The 16151-nt window shown below is 38.5% G+C and overlaps 1 protein-coding gene across 1 annotated transcript; it reads left to right on the forward strand.

Annotated features, from left to right (window-relative positions):
* The first annotated feature begins 965 nt into the window (after positions 1-965).
* LOC100549826 (serine/arginine-rich splicing factor 5-like) lies at positions 966-15133 on the forward strand. Its single transcript, XM_003206496.3, has 7 exons — positions 966-1104; positions 4534-4604; positions 5732-5815; positions 7834-7906; positions 11683-11756; positions 12527-12637; positions 13598-15133. The coding sequence occupies exons 1-7, from the start codon at positions 979-981 to the stop codon at positions 13893-13895; spliced, it is 837 nt and encodes a 278-aa protein (XP_003206544.1). The 5' UTR covers positions 966-978; the 3' UTR covers positions 13896-15133.
* Positions 15134-16151: the final 1018 nt, after the last annotated feature.

A 16151-nucleotide genomic window follows, 5' to 3' on the forward strand; every position in this document is an offset into this window, starting at 1 on the left:
CCCAGTGTTAAGATACAAGCTGTATTTCTTTTCCCTGGGGCTTATGTTCTTTGTGTTTTGTATGACGGCAAACTCACCGAGTGAGCCAGATAATTAAAATTTTCTAGTCACAAGAAATGAAAAAATTCTAAATCACATGAACTTCACATTTGTTCAGATGCTTCCTAGTTAATTTTTAACTATTCGGATCAGCAAACCAATATTACAAGAAGAAGGATGCGTGCTGTCACATCTGTGGTCCTGAACTGAGGCTGCCTTTGCACTGAAAAGATGATATGGTCAAGGCAAACGATGTGGCTTCCACAAGAAGTCTCAAATGATCTATTTTGGATCAGCAGATAGTTTTCAAAATCTGAATTTGCAGAATAGCCTTTCTTATTGCCGTTGTTGAAATCTTGTCACGACTAAAAGCTTCATAACTTGAGAGACTGTTGAAAACGGAATTGTATGGTTGGTGCAAATTGAGATAATTTTATCATTGCTGTTTATCTTTTGAACACAAATATAACTTTAATTGCAGTAGTCCTTTCAGGTGAAAGCAAGAGCTTGGCATTCTCTTATGTTGCTATCCCAATGATGAGCTCTTTTTTAATTTTTTGTATTTGACTACTGTTAGCCCTGTAGATTCATCTTAGAGATTATGGAATGGGTTTGTTTGTTTGTCTTTATGGTCTGGTGGAAAAGCCTCTCTAATCTAGCAGCTAGTGAAACCATTAATTCAGCTGCCAGAGGACTTTAAATTTATATGACTGAAAACAACAAAGCTGGGAATTCTGTACAGGTTCTGCTGAAAGTCAGCAAGACAGGAATTTGTCACATTTCTGGCTGTAGAGGAGAACCAGGTTTTTAACACAGATACTTTGAGGATGATACAATCAAATGCCATTTAACCAAGCTTTCTGAGATGTGAACGCGATCTTAATCTAAGTTTGTTAGTCTGATTAGCAATGATGTTTTTTTTGTAGCATCACACTTAAGATGAGTGGCTGCCGTGTCTTCGTTGGGCACTTAAGCTCACGTGCTCGGGAGCGGGATGTGGAGAAGTTCTTCAAAGGATATGGACGCATACGAGAAATCCATCTGAAAAATGGATTTGGATTTGTGGTAAGTCATACCTTACTTTCTCTTGCTTGGAGGCACTGACATTGGTAGGCTGGAGTCAAGGAAGGGCAAATACTTGGGGGAATAATAGTTCCAATGGGAAATGGAAAATATGGATGTATGTTTCACATTGCTTTTCAGGTGATGTGATTAATTTTCTCTTGTTCAGTTACATTTTTCCTTATTTCCTTCCAGGTCTTGGAAATGTTCTAGCTGCATTAAATGCATTATGAATCAGAATGATTAAGAATCGTTCTTCTGATTTAGATTTTATCCCTTATTTCTGAAGACAGTGTATATATAGTCTGTTATGGCATCATAAAACTCAACAAAGTCTTGACCTGGAGAAGTCTTTATGGCTTCACTTCTATTTCTGTTTTACTTCTGGTTTCTTTGGTCATATCTCTAAGTAATGACCTGACACAAAAGCAAGGTAGTTAGCTAAAACTATGAGTGTGTAACAGGTGCTTGCTTGCTGGACGTAGGCACGTAGCACAGCTTTAACTGTCACTCAGGTAAAGGTAGGTGTATTCACCATCAGTGTATGTCCATAAAGCGTATGTGTCTCTCAGACTACTAAATGAAACACACAGTTTACTGGATCTTACTTTCCTACCTCTGAGTACCTAAAACTGTTGTCTGAATCTTTACAAGCTGGCTGTGGATCAGCCTGGTTCTTATCTTCTGAGAATGAGCCTTTCTCTAGTGCTGTATTCCAGCTGGGAAGGTTTATATCGCCCTTATACAGTGACATATATGCTCTCGAGCCATTCATTCTTCCAAGATCATTCCCTTGTGTGAAGCTGTGGGAAAAGAAAAAGAAGTAGTCTTTGTCTACTTATACTTCAAATGAATATTGCCTCTTAACTCCTACACATACCAGTTCCTGAGTGCACCACATTATGAGGTATTTCTTTTTGCTTACGGGCAGCCAACTACTTTCCTCTTGATATCTGGCGGTAGATGGCTGCTCTAAGAGTTGAGTGTGAGGGTTTTTTTTCAGCATGTCCTTTCCATGGGCCGCTGCTTCTCTGTCGCCTTTCCCTGGGCATCTCTCCTCTTTTTTTTTGGGTAGGGCTGTTGGCTTATTCAGGGAAGAAGTCTGTTCAACTGCTGTACATGAGTCAGCCAACCTTCCTTCCTTTCTTCTCTGGATCCCCGGTAGTGGCATTTTCTTTTCAGAACTCGGTGATAATATTGAATAATTGTGCCATAACTCTCAGAAATATTAATTGTTCTGATGATGAGGAATATTTTTTTCTTGCATCTGAAAGAAATTTTCCCCAGTGTAGCTTGTGCTCTTCGCCTTTTGTCCTGTGCACCCATGTGACTGTTTAGGTATTGGAAGACTCCGACTAGATCCCTTTGACCTTTCTCTTCACCGGGCTGAACGCACATGACTCCCTCAACCTTTCTTCCTTCATAAAATTACCAGCTTTGGTGGCCCTCTGCTAGTCCTGCTCCAGTTTTTCAAAGAATTTCTTGTCCAGTTTTCCTCTTTCCAGTTCACAGCATTCAGGTGTGGCCAAATAAGTGCCAAGTAGGGCAGAAAAACACATCCCTTGATCTGCTAGTGCAGCCCAGGACATGATTTGTTTTCCTTGCTGTGAGGCCATGCTGCTGACTCACACTTAGCTTACACTCTGTGAGAATTCCCATGTCCTTTGCTGCAGAGCTATAACCAAGCTGCTCAGACCCCTGCCTGTATTGTGTCTTGGGATGAATCTGTTCCAGGTGCATGGCTTTATATTTTACCTTTGTTAAAGCTTTCAATTCTTGTTGGCACAATCTTTCAGACTATGAGAATCTCTCTGTGTGGTGGTTTTTCCATTTGGCTTATCTATTCCTGCTTCTAGTTTGGTGTCACCCACAAAACTGGTAAGGGTTCATTAGTTCTCTTCATCCAGATCATTGGTAAAAACATTGAATAGTATTAGCTCTTGAGATACTCCAGCTGTGGCTGTTCAACTTTTGTTTTGGTTATTTAAAAATCTGCATTTATAAAACCTTTTATGTATTAAAAACAATTCTTATTTAACATTGTTGAGTGTTAAAATACAAAACATATATTTTAATCCGAATCATTTCTTGATCTTTGAAACAAATTATATTTGCTTTTTCTGTAGATTTCAATACAGAATGTTTTCAAACTTCAGACCATAAAGCTAGTATCTAAAGCTAGATAGACTTGCAGGAATTCAGTGTTTTAGGAACTAGCTGAAATCAGTGAGAGATGCAGAGGCTAACTACTGATGTTCTTAAATGATGGTCCTAAATGATTTTTCCCAGGATAATGTCTTCATCATTTTACAGGATTGTGCCATGAAGCAGATTTCAAAACGAAGAAGAAAGCTGAAGCCAGTATTGCTTCTGGAAAAGCTGTTTGTAGTTAGCAGATGCTTTCTTCAACTTGAGAAGCTCTTTCTCTGCTGTTCATTGCTCTTGAGCTGCAGTTCTGTGACTTCTTTTTTTTTTTCTATCTGTGATGTTCCGTTGATTTAAGCAATCCCTGTCCAACTGTTTGTTCTTATTGCTTTCTTTCTTCCCTTGTCCTCATACAACATTACCACAGTTGCTCAGCCACATGATAAACCTACCTAAGAAGTTGATATATTTGAAAAATAACAATCTTTTCCCCCCTCTTCTGCAGCAAGTGTGCAGTTTTTCATCTGGATAGGTTTCTTGACCTAGTTTCCTGCAGAGCAGTACAAACAGCCTTGCCAAGAAGTAGCGGGCTGGATAGTGGGCAGGGTCTACTCAAGCTGACTAAAGCAGCATTGCTGCCAGAAGTGAAGCAGCAAATTCCATTGCAACGGTCTAGGGAATTGCACATTGCAGCTGATCCAGACCACTGATTGGCAGTATTGAAGAGGGATTTATCTTTCTTACTCTCCTTACATAAGAACCATTTTTCCAGATCAGTGAGCTGAATTACCGTAGACGAAAATCAGAAGGGCTTTTCCTTTATTTCTGGCTTACTGTTTCTTTGCCAATTCAGTAAGGATTCTTAAGCAGGTTTTGGAAGTGTGCGTTTCTCCTGCTTTTGGTTGCAATTGGATCAGCTCAAGCTGTTATATAGTACTTCCCTGCATTTAAGGCTGTGATTTAAAACTATATCCCTTAAAATCCCCTTGCTCCTGCCCGAAAATGTATTTTAGATATTTCTGTAATAAAGCAAATGTTTTGATTTATTTTCCATAGATCCCACAAATAACTGTACTGAATAGCTTAGGGAGCCAAAAGAAGCATGCAGGGTAGAGGCAGAAGAAATGCTTGTAGATGGGAACATCTTGAGTTTTCAGTTGTAAATGTAGTAGGAGTCCACTTCCTTGTTCAAAGTTTTTGCAGCAAAAGTTGCACATTTATAAAGAAAGCATATTTTCTAGTACACTATGAGTGGAAAATGGTTGTTTATTCCTATGTCTTTTGTAGGAATTTGAAGACCACAGGGATGCTGATGATGCAATTTATGAACTGAATGGAAAAGAGTTGTGTGATGAAAGGTAAGCTTGACTATTTTCCCGTAAGTATTTTGCATCTAGATATGGCACATTAGCTCCTGCTCACACCTGTTTGTTCTGGCTCTGAAATGGGATACACCTTCCATAACTGTATCTGAAGAGATTCATTTGAATCTGTTGGCTTCAGAAAGAAGTTGATGGTAATCCTCCTATCATTTGGAGTCTTGCCCTTTGGCAGCTAGGCAGATAATAGTGATTATATGTAGGTCGCTCCAAAAATAGTGCCTCCTATTTATTTCCATGGAAACTACGGCAGATGCAAAGAGCACAATAATACTATTTAATAGAGCAAATTCTCAGCTACAAAACACTGTTTTTTGGCATAATCACTACCACTAGCTGTATTTTCACCAATGTTTAACAAGAAACTGCATGTCATGCTTGCAAAAATCTGCATCAGTGGAGATGACCCGCTGTCACCACTGCTGAAACGCACTGCCTACTGCCTCGCTGTGCTCACATCCACTGACTGGTCTTCGTAAATGTTCAGCAAGTGTTGATGAATATCAGTGGATGCAATTTTTTCTGCATGGAGGAATTCAGTGACACACCTTTGCTTCATCCGCACTTCCATGTCAGACACCATTCTGTCAGACTGCTCCTCTGCTGCCATCTGTCACACAGCAACAACATGTCATGGAATATTGGTGGGAAGGTTCAACCTCTGCTGCCATACCACCAGCATCTACCTCTCAGTCATAAGCTGACTTCATAAAACAGGAGGCATTACTTTCAGAGCAGCCCTTGATGTTACGGTAACTTTTGTTTTGATTGTGGAAACTGTTTTTAAATTATTAGGTCACCTTAGCTTTTTTTGCTATCTTTTTCACTCTACAATGAATTTTGGGCTCTGTTTCAATTAAATTTGGAATATCAACCTAAATTACAGACCTGTGACCATTTTTATGAAAGTCTGAGGGAGATGAATGAGGCAGGAGAACAGTATTGTTCTGCCTCTTTAAGGAAGGCTGTATTATTACGTACTGCTTGTCAGGGCAAGACGCTTCTTGTTTGTTCACATGTGCTTCCAGTTAGGAAATATTTCAAGTCAAATACTTGAAAGTATGCATTTTGTTTTGTTTTTTTGTTTGTTCTGTTGCTATCATAAGGGTGACGATTGAGCATGCTCGAGCCAGAAGAGGAAGGGGCAGATTCGCACAGCGGTTCAGTTATTACTCGCAGAGTGGATCTAGGTAGGTGGTCTGTTTCCTCAAGCAGAAGAAGTGTACTGCAGTGCTATTTGGTATTGGTAGCTGGAGCTGGGGATCCAGCACTGTTTTCTTCGTGTTGCTTCATGGAAGAGACTTTATGTTCTCCAACATTGGAGATCCATTACCTCCTCTGGCTGAGGAGAATGCGGTCTTTAAGGCGGTTTAACTGGCTCAATGGAGATTCACACACATCTTTGGGAAAGCTCCCTCTCCATGTTGTGGGCACTGCGTTGGTCTCGTTTCCTACCCTTGCGTAAATGATGTGAAGGGATAATGCTGCACTGGAGTTGCCTGACTTAACACTAAATTGAGGAAAATGCCGGAGCTGCTCTATCGAGGCTTCTGTCGTTAAAATGAGCTTTCAGGCTAAGTAGAGTGATTGTAAAGCAGTAGTTCTCCAAGGTATTTACTGTCACATTTCCACTTGTATGGTTATCAAAATGCTTACTTTGGCACAACATACAAAAGGAACGGCATTTCAGAAGCACGACCAGGTTTCAAGATAATTAGCGCGTGCAGAAGCATTTAAATACTGTGTTTGGTGACTGGACAGATTCCCTGCTGAAGGAGAACCTCTGGTCAACAGCAGAATCTGAGAAATGGGTATAGCTCGATCTGGAATACCTGTAGTGGACACGGAGTATTCATGGAAGTGTTTACTCTCAGTGAATTGAGCCAGTGGTGAATCTTGTGCCGTGTTGCAATGGATTTTGTGATGTTCATCAGATTCATATATTTCTCAGAAGAACTGCACTGCACATGTCTGTGCTTTATGTCTGCCCATCCGAAGTGAATATGCATAAAGTCATTTACTCTGAATAAACACTTATGGCTGTGACCTACACAGAGCAGCATATGAAAGATTTAACCTGACAAAAACCTCTGCGTTTCTTTCAAAGGCAGCCAGTTACAAAACAGTGTCTGGAACATCTGATTTGCATATGCAAGTATGCTAATTAGATTGCGTTTTCTTCAGTGGGAGTAACCTTGATGAGGTACAATTGATCTGAGGTCTAGGCTAAAAGTAGACTTTTAAAGTAGGAAGCGTGATTGAAGGTCGTGGGTATCTGACGTTGTAGTCATGTTCATGGTGTCAGACTGCCAATGCCAGACAGGAAGAGGCTTTGATTTGCAATAATGGATAAGGTGAAACTCAGCCTGCCAGTTTTGGGTCTCTGGGGCTTCTGTTTAAATGCCCTGAAGATCTGGATGTTCTGAAAAAAAATTGGGACACTTTGAGGTATGCACTGAAATGAAATTGCCTATGCTTCAGTGTACGAATCCATACACACGATTTAGGATCGTGTTTTTGGGAGGAGAAGATAAGAACAGTTCGCTCTAAGGTCAGCATTCTTAATTCTTAAATCTTTGTAGCAATATGAGGTAGTGTCATTGTTAGAATCCTGTATTCCTTACCAAAAGGCTGGGGTATGTTTGCCGTAGCTCCCAGGTCCCTTTGGATTCAGAACAACTAGGATTATGGTCAATAGTGACCTGCGAGGGCAGTGTATCTCCAGATGTCTTGCTGTTCTTTTCTGTTTGAATATTTTTTAGCCATGTCCTTGTTTTTGCGAGGGTCCTTATAAGTATTTCTACCCACAAGAACACTGAATATAGATCGTGGTGGCATAAATAACTGTTCACAAGTGACTTGGCAATTAGAAGCACAAATTAAGATGCCTACCCAAATTAAGCTAATTCTCTTTAAAGTACTTTCATTTTATTATGCACGTATTTCAGTATATCTAGAAAAATGACGGCTGTATTGACTGCATTTGCATAAAATTCATCATCAAAATCCTTTTTATTCCCCTAGTTACAGTTCTGTTCTTGTAGTGGACTCTTAGTTATATTCTTGACTAGGGAGAATCAAATCTGCAGTCCAGCAACAAGAGAAATGCTTGACTCAAATCTTGCAGCAAAGTACAAAGAACATTTAATGTCTGAAGATCTAAAAGCTTAAGCTGAAGGTTTGGTGTTTTCTCCCTGAACTCTTCTAGCCGGTATGGACCGCCTGTTCGTACTGAACACAGGATCATAGTTGAAAACCTTTCATCCCGTATCAGCTGGCAGGTGAGTTATTATCTTCTTTTTTTTTCACTCTTCATTTTCCTACCCTGCAAGTTACTGCTCTCAGCTGAAATTTTTATTAAAGCCATCATAAATATTCATTATAAATAAAAAAAGTAGGCAATAAAATCAGTGATAAAGTCAGTATTCAAAGCAAGTCTTGGGTTTCAAAGCTGTGTAAATGGTTCAGTAAATAGATTTTATAGTTGAGGATCTATTTGTGCTTACTCATATTTGCCAACTGATAGAACTTTGAAAGACTTTAGAATTTTTCTAAATTACTGAAGAGTGACATCTATTCAAACCGTGTCATCCTTTTGTTTGTTCTACCTGGAAGTGCATGCCTTTGTTCTGAATGAAATCCGTGGTCCTCTGTTTTACAAAATATCTTTGTGATACGATGCACGATTGAGAAGTCGTAATGCATCATTAATAAAGAAAGTCTTAAGAAAGCTACTGTGTAAAGTGTGCTTGCTGTAGATACTAGAAATAATCCCTTTCAGTAATCATCTTTTGCAGCTTTCTTACCACTTGTCTATTGTTTTCCCTTTTGCTATTGTTTTGTTTTTTTTCTAGCTGGCTTTAAGACAGAATAACTGCACGTTCAATTTCTTCACTTGTTCTACATAGCATGCAGTCTGTGTAGATAGAAAGTGTGATTTTTAAGGGCATACATGCAGATGCTTTTTACATACAGTGAATGTCAAGTGCATTTCAGTCTTGTTCATTAACCTTTATATTCTCTGAGTGAACAGACCTAAGTAGTGTACTGACAAACATGGTAGAACGGTTGAATGCTCCAAGACTTGGTCTTGCAGGGAGGTCCACATGAGGAGGCCGTTTTGTTACCTGGAGCTCAGCTGATGTGTGCCATAAGAGCTTGGGTACAGATAAATGGCAAAACTAGATTTGTTCTTCTGCATGATAGGTTCAAAAAGCTTGTAATTGTACAGTTGTGTTATGTACCAAATAACTGGAAAGACAACTTCTGAGTCGATGTAATGAGTAAGTGAATCCAATCTAAATTACTTCTGGGTATTATTTACATGCAATTATTATTATTATTATTATTATTATTAAGCAAACAAACAATATTTGGAAATGATAATAGGGACTGGAGGACTAAGCTAGAATAGTGTTAGAGAGTAAATCCTATAATGCTGTTAAGTTTATAACTTGGAAAAAAATGAACTCTTTTCTAACTTTCTTTTACTTGCAAATATTTATAATGGCTTTATATATACTTACTGTTTTAGACTGGAGCTCACCCAATGCAGATTTCATAGTAATGATTCTGTAGGATTCAATTAAATGTTTTAATGACTGTTTTATATATACATGTGTTACCATAAGAGATTTTACTTCTTGATTCCTGCCTAGAGGTCATTTGAACCTAAAATGCATGTGCCTTGTTCTGCTTTGAAGCTGTACTGTTTTCCTACTGACTGTAGCCTTTTAACTTCTTTTAACTCTGCTACTTACACAGCAGATTCTAGTATGTAACACATTAACAGTAGGAGCATTCTTACTCCTTTCTAATCCCTTCTAGCAGCCACAATTGATATGGAACCAGGCTTTAAAGCTTACGTGCGTGCTTTCATCTTTGGTGTGTGCAGATCCCCATGCTTTGAGAACTTCTTCCTCCTTTAAAAATTACTGTGTTGAGATATTAAAAAACAAAGTGGCAAAACACCACCACAAAAAAACAGCTTCAGATCAACTTTTCTAAACTGCTGACTATCTTGTCAGAAGGTAATTTCGTACATAGTAGATTGTTCTGTCAGAATCCTCCTTATTTTAGTAAATGCGTTTCTGCATGTTCAGAGCTTTCCAATGGCTCTCATTAGTTTTTCTGCATCTGTCTATTTTCAAGCAGTTGGCAAAATTAGATCTATGTTATGTAAGGATGTAATTTTAATATGTGCACTTCCTATTTATGGTTGTCCTACATTTATTTTCTTATGATGCTAAGGACAACAGGGTGTTCTGGTGCTGGTTAAGGTGACCCAGAACAGCAAACTCAGGATAAAATTTGGCCATTCCATTACTACTTTTTGTTGTTGCTAAATAAAACTAGATAACTTTAAAATATTCCCCTCATAATACCAGATATTCTATGGATCTTGCACGCTAGTCTCTTCTGAGAAACAATTTTGGCATCTTAATTACATTGATGTTGCTACCACAAATGACAATTCATGATGATGCTCTTTAGGATTCAACATGTGGTGCCATGTCTGGCAAGGGTGCCCCCATTTTAAGAACTAACATTTTTAAATCAGAAAATAATGATGTAGTTTAACATTTTAAACTTCTTCTTGATTGACTGATCTGGGTCTGGTTAAACCTGTGTTGACTTCAGCAGAGCCAAAATGTTGCTCTTACCTCTAAATTGGGCTAAAGATACTGAGGTTGGAGTATGACTTTGGGTCCACTTTTCATTTGCTATTAAAATAAAGTTTATTTGTTAGAAGCACACATGAAAGAAGGGAAATATCTGCTAGTTTGCTTGTGCCAGTTTTTAAAATTGAACTATTGAATTCTAATTGAAAAGATGAGCTAAAACCGAGCCTTTCTATATCCTGTGGCAAATATTCTAAAGTTTTTCTTGGCTTTTTGTTTTCTAGTCTTTTCTTCTTCAAGCATATTTCTAACCAAGTGTGTTTTGAACCTCTTCTAACAACCTTGATTTGGTTAACCTCATTTTTCTTGTGTGGAGGAGAAAGAAGCAAAGATTTGGGGGTTTTCTAGTGACTGAAATTAGGGTTTGGCCTGTTCTGAATTTTCCTTTTGGTTCCTATGACACTCCTGTTTTTTGGCGATCTAGATCTTGGTTTGCCTGGGTTTGATCTCGATTGGCTAGCACAGATCATCCTCGGGTTCTTTAGCCACTTCTGGAGACTATGTCCAGTGCTTTCAGGGCCTCTGGTACCTCCGTGAAGCATATTGCTATGAGCCATCAGTCTGCCTTTCTCATGTAAGAGAGTTCCTCTTGGCCAGCTAGGTATTGGACAGACAACTCTTTGCTTAAGGTACCTTATATCATCTGCCACTTGTGGCGAGCTGCGGTAAGTAGTCCGGGGCTCTCAAATACCAGATACAGTTTGGCAACAGTACTGTTTTAAGTTACACAAATGTTTAGATTTTTAGTGACCTTTTATTTTTGTGCTTTATGCTGCTCTGGAGCAAGTAATGTCACGGGGCCTGCAAGTTCAGCCTCTGCTAAGTGCAAGGGTGTCTGTTGACATGGCACTGTAGCGTGGTGGAATATTCTAGTGACATCTAAGGAAAGAAATCCTCTTGTAAAGTTATTATTTGTATACTAGTTAAACCTATTTGCATTTAATTTTATTGTGAAGTTGGGGGAGGAGAGCATATAGAATGAATTTATCTAAGCGTATTAAAATTCTTTTAACTGGGCCATTTGTCCTCAGAGTGAAAACTTGCGTTTAATACTGTGTTGCTTTCTGCCAGGTGTAGTTCTGATACAATGCATATGTTAGTGTTTCAGATATTGCACTGTTCCCACAACAGCTCTTTTTGTGATGCAGGACTATTTTAAAAGCAATATTTTATTCTGCGTAGTTGTGAGTGAGAGATTCTTTCAATATATAGCTTCTGTTACCTAGACTGAGTTTCAGAAACTAATTTTTCTAGTATATGTAGAGAGAAAGTAAAGCATTGTGCAGTTTGTGAGGAGAAAGTTCTAAGAGGGTATTATCTGTTGCTAGCTGACTTCTGTGTCCTGTTTAAGGCTGAAATGCTAACTTTTGCTGCAGGACTTGAAAGATGTCATGAGAAAAGCAGGGGAGGTCACCTATGTGGATGCACACAGAAACAACAGGAATGAAGGGTAAGTTCATGTTTGTCTATAGATGTATACAAAAACAGAAACTGTTGAAAGCAAGATCATCGTTCCTGTAATACAAAAAGAAACGAAACATAGCTACATAGTCTGGCTTAAACTGGCTGAATTTTCTCCAATTAAGAATAACGAACCTGTCAGTAAATAGGAGTTCAGAACTAGTATTGAACTCCATCTCTCTTGAGAATGAAGCCAATGTCAGAACAGAAAGAGAAGGGAGAAAAGTCAACCGTTGGGTTTTGTAGTCTTAGCTACTTATGTATAATCATTTATGAACTAATTCTGATATCTGAGGCAAAAATATCAACCAGTATCTTGCAGCTGTTTCAGTAGGCAGAATTGTGAGAAATGAACATAACCAAGGAAAAGAGATGAAAAAAAGAGGGGATTCTGTTTATTCACTGTTAAAAATCTAAATGGAGCGGCAGGCTTTGCAAGTTTTTATTCCTTGGACAGCTTTAAAATGCAGTTTAGTGGAGGACTGAAAGGTATTTCCACAGTTGGTGCAGGTTTCATTAGCTTCTTGGATTTTTATCACATCACTGCAGATGAGAGTTACAGTAATGTCTGAGAAGATGTAAAAGGTATGAATGGCAATAGGACTGTTAGGGTTATATTTCCCTGTCATCAAGTTAAAAAATAGCTTAGAGAAGATCAAACATTAAGCTGTGAATCAACAGATTTTTAAAAGCCTAAACTTATTCTCCTTGCTTTTCAACTTTGTAACTTTTTTTTTTCTTCTTTTTTATGGTATACAGAGTTGTGGAATTTGCATCTTACAGCGATATGAAGAGTGCATTGGAAAAATTGGATGGCACTGAGCTGAATGGACGCAGAATTAAACTGATTGAGGATCACAGGAGGCATAGGTATGTTGCCTGACGAAGTAAAATTCTGTTGAGGGCATGGATTCGGGTTATTTTCATGCCAAAGTTTAGTTACCTATTTCTTTGGCCCCAAGGTAGATACAGCAGAGAACCACTTTCTAGCACTGTAAATAGATTTACCTAAGAACTGACTTGCTGAAAATAGGCTATATAGAACACACAAGGATAAGAGTAAGATTTTAAAAAATAAAACATATAAATAAAAAGATCAGACACTGTGGATTTTGGCATTAAAATCCTTTTAATTTATTAGAAAGCTGCTTCACAGACCTGTGAAAATTGTTGTGAAAGGACTCTTTTCATGAAAATACAAGAAAATGTTCGCTTCCATGGATTATTTCTAAAACAGTTCTGCCATTTAGTCTTAAAAAAAAAACCAATCAGATTAGCTGTAGCTCTTTAATTAAGTCTCTTAAAAATAAAACTTTTTTTTTTTTTCATGAAAAGGAGGGATTGTGCTAAACTCTTGAGCCTTAAAGTGTAGTGGTGCCTTTAGAGACTTTTTTTAATATTGTGGAAAAACACTAAGTAGTTCACACAGACGTTTCTAGAAAGAATAAATGTCACAGATAGGAATTTTCATTTCTTTACTTTTGTTGATAATGGCTAAAAGTTGTTTGTCTGCTCCAGGAGAACAGGAGGGAAGAGAGTAGGAGGGTAGAAAAGGGGAAGGCAGGCACCTTTCATTAGGCAGTTCTGTTTTGTCACGTAGCAGAGAATGCCATGACTAGCAGTTCCTGCTCTCCTTGGCCTAAGAAGATACTGTTTTTCAGAACATAATAGAAACTTAGCTGTTCTCTGAAGTAACTGAATGCAGTGCATAGCGTTCAGATGTTCAGCTGGAAGTGCTGTATGTACAAAGCAGCTGAGAATTAAAATGGACGTTGAGTATTTAAAACTTAGTGGGAGATGAGACTACAGCTTGTAATCGTGTTTCTCTAGAAGCAGATCTCGATCAAGGAGTTACTCAAGGTCTCGCAGCAAGTCCAAGTCTACAGGATCTTCGAGATCATACAGCCGCTCCAGGTCCAGGTCCAGATCAAGGTCCAGGTCCAGGTCCAGGTCGAGGTCTCGCTCTCGCTCCCGCTCCCGCTCCCGGTCTCGCTCTCGCAGCCGTACACCTAAGAAGAGCTACTCCCAGAAGAGTCACCGCTCCAGCTTGCCAGCTTCTTCCCCATCTCCCTCCTCTTCTAAAAGAAAATCTCGTTCTAGGTCGAGCTCTGCTCATAGCCGTAGTTAACCTGCTCTTAGAGATGTATTAATACATTTAATTTGATTCAAGTTTCTTGAAGACTTGAGACAAATTACACATGAGAACTGGGAGGGGAAGAGTTAACGTGATGGAAAGGTAACCTCCTTTTACATTGCCAAAGTGCCTGTCATCAAATAGGCCGTCTCTGCAAGGAGGGGCTGCCAGCTTTCTCCTTTCAGTGAAGTCTGGAGTGGGAAGTCTTTTTTGTTGTTTATTTTTCCTGCTATTAGTAAACGTTTCTATTATAGATATATTACGTACACATAATGCTGAGGTAATGGGATGAGACAATACGCTGCTTTCGCCCTCTCCTGCCCCCGGATTCCCCTCCACCTTCAAGGCCTTTGACTTCCAAAACAGTATGTTATCTTTTGTCCTTGATTCAGAGTCCAGGAACAGGAAGTATACATTTTATTCCTTAAAGTTCTGTGGCTACTTTTCTGTGCGAGTATGAATGGACCAGCTGAATTTAGTTTAGAGTTCACTTTTTTTCCCCGTTGCTTGGCTTAAGAGGCTGTTTAAGTTCCAGCTTTAATTGACCTTGGTAATATGCTTAATTTGCAACAGACTTTCAGGAATACACCTCGGCCAGTTGAATATTGTACGTTTGGCTAGTGAATCAATACAATGCTAACCAGTAATAAAAGCTGGATTTTCCTGTTAAAATGAGTCGTACCATCCAGGTGTCAGGGTTATTGCGAATCCATTATACTAATTTTCCAGTAATTCACTAGTATGTGATATTGTATGTAGAGGCCTTATTTGACAGGTGACTCCATAAAACTGCACAGAAATGTCAGTATGCATGTCCATGTTTTTAATGTTTATAAAAGTGGCATAGTTTTCATACCAAGAAGTATGATACTGAGTATTGTGTGTATGACTAGCAATAGTCTTGATGGAACAGAAAGTTATTTTAGTAAAGAACAGCAGCAAAAAATCCCAGGTAAAGCATGGTCAGTTGTGACAGCGAAAGTTAATCATGTTAAAGGGTAAGGAGGATAATTTCTTTAAATCTCCTGAATGCACAGTTGTTTTGATTAATAGAAATTTCCACTGCAAATACTGTTTGTTCTTATAATTTGGAATAAGATTTTTTTAACTTCTGGATTGTTAAAGAAGGGAAGCGTTTTTGGAAAAAATACGTGTAAATTAAACTCAAAAGTCTTACGTGTGTTGAAATGTACCAATCCTAGTAAAATAAAACCTTTTTCTGGCTTACGTTACAATGTTGTGTAGCGATGTTACTTGGTAGCAGTCTTGGGGACATGATCACAAGGAAACTTATTTGAAGGTGTTTCTGTAAAGATACAAATGAAATGTAACCTAGAACCCAGTTACTACAGATACTTTGACGGGGAAGGACTGTATTGCCATGGCCATCAGTGGCTCAGAAACTTGTTTGAATCAATGGCAAATAATAGTATCTCTGCTGTCCTTGCAGATATGTTTGTGTGGTTGATTTTGTCCACCAATTCAACAGAAGGACCATCAGCCAAACATGCAAAAGATACTGGGATTTTCCTGTAAGTAAAACCATTTGCAATATTTGAAGTACAGATCCAGGAATTCTTTTATTATCTGTGCTACATTTCTTTATCTAAGGCTTCAAGACAGATACTTTTACTGTAGCAAGCTACTGCTCATCATGTTTGCATGTTTGGCATACTGTTATCTGAATATATTAACACTTCAGGAAAAACGGAATGAACAAATAGCAATTACTTTCTGAAGGAATTTCACATTGCATCACTGTTGGGAAAGCTGGGATATGCTCACTTGTCTTTAAGTGTCTGTGTTCCTTGCTTTGTTAAGTTTGTAACCTTACCAAAAACCTTCCAGAATGTCCGTCGCCCAGCCTAGGGATTGGCAAGCACAATACTGGAGATCTTGAGTGCTTGTGATTACCTTGCATGTTGTTTAAATAGAGTCTGTGAATGTTGCTATTCATTTTTTATTCTTTATTGTACATCATCAGTCCTGTTCATAATGTTCTCTTGATTCTCTCAGCAGTGGCAATAATTAAGATGAATGTAGACCAAATAATGCCCCTATCTCCTTCTAACCCCTCCCCCACCTCATATACCTTGAGGTTATACACAAGTTAATAATCTTCATTGTTAATGCCACCAGAAATGCATCTTATTTCTGAACCTAAAGCCTAGTCTACCCATAGATTTGAATTGCTATATGTACTAATAAAAGTTTTCTGCTTTTTAAACTTGCTTTAAGTTGTGTGGTTGA

Source organism: Meleagris gallopavo, chromosome 5, assembly GCF_000146605.3.
Source record: "Meleagris gallopavo isolate NT-WF06-2002-E0010 breed Aviagen turkey brand Nicholas breeding stock chromosome 5, Turkey_5.1, whole genome shotgun sequence".
NCBI classification, from domain to species: Eukaryota; Metazoa; Chordata; class Aves; order Galliformes; family Phasianidae; genus Meleagris; species Meleagris gallopavo.

Bases quoted from the DNA above. Each gene is read 5' to 3' on its own strand.
- LOC100549826 (XM_003206496.3), top strand. From the start codon at position 979: ATGAGTGGCTGCCGTGTCTTCGTTGGGCACTTAAGCTCACGTGCTCGG. The intron at 4,605-5,731 runs GTAAGCTTGACT...TGCTATCATAAG, and splicing joins AAAGAGTTGTGTGATGAAAG to GGTGACGATTGAGCATGCTC. The intron at 11,757-12,526 runs GTAAGTTCATGT...TATGGTATACAG, and splicing joins AGAAACAACAGGAATGAAGG to AGTTGTGGAATTTGCATCTT.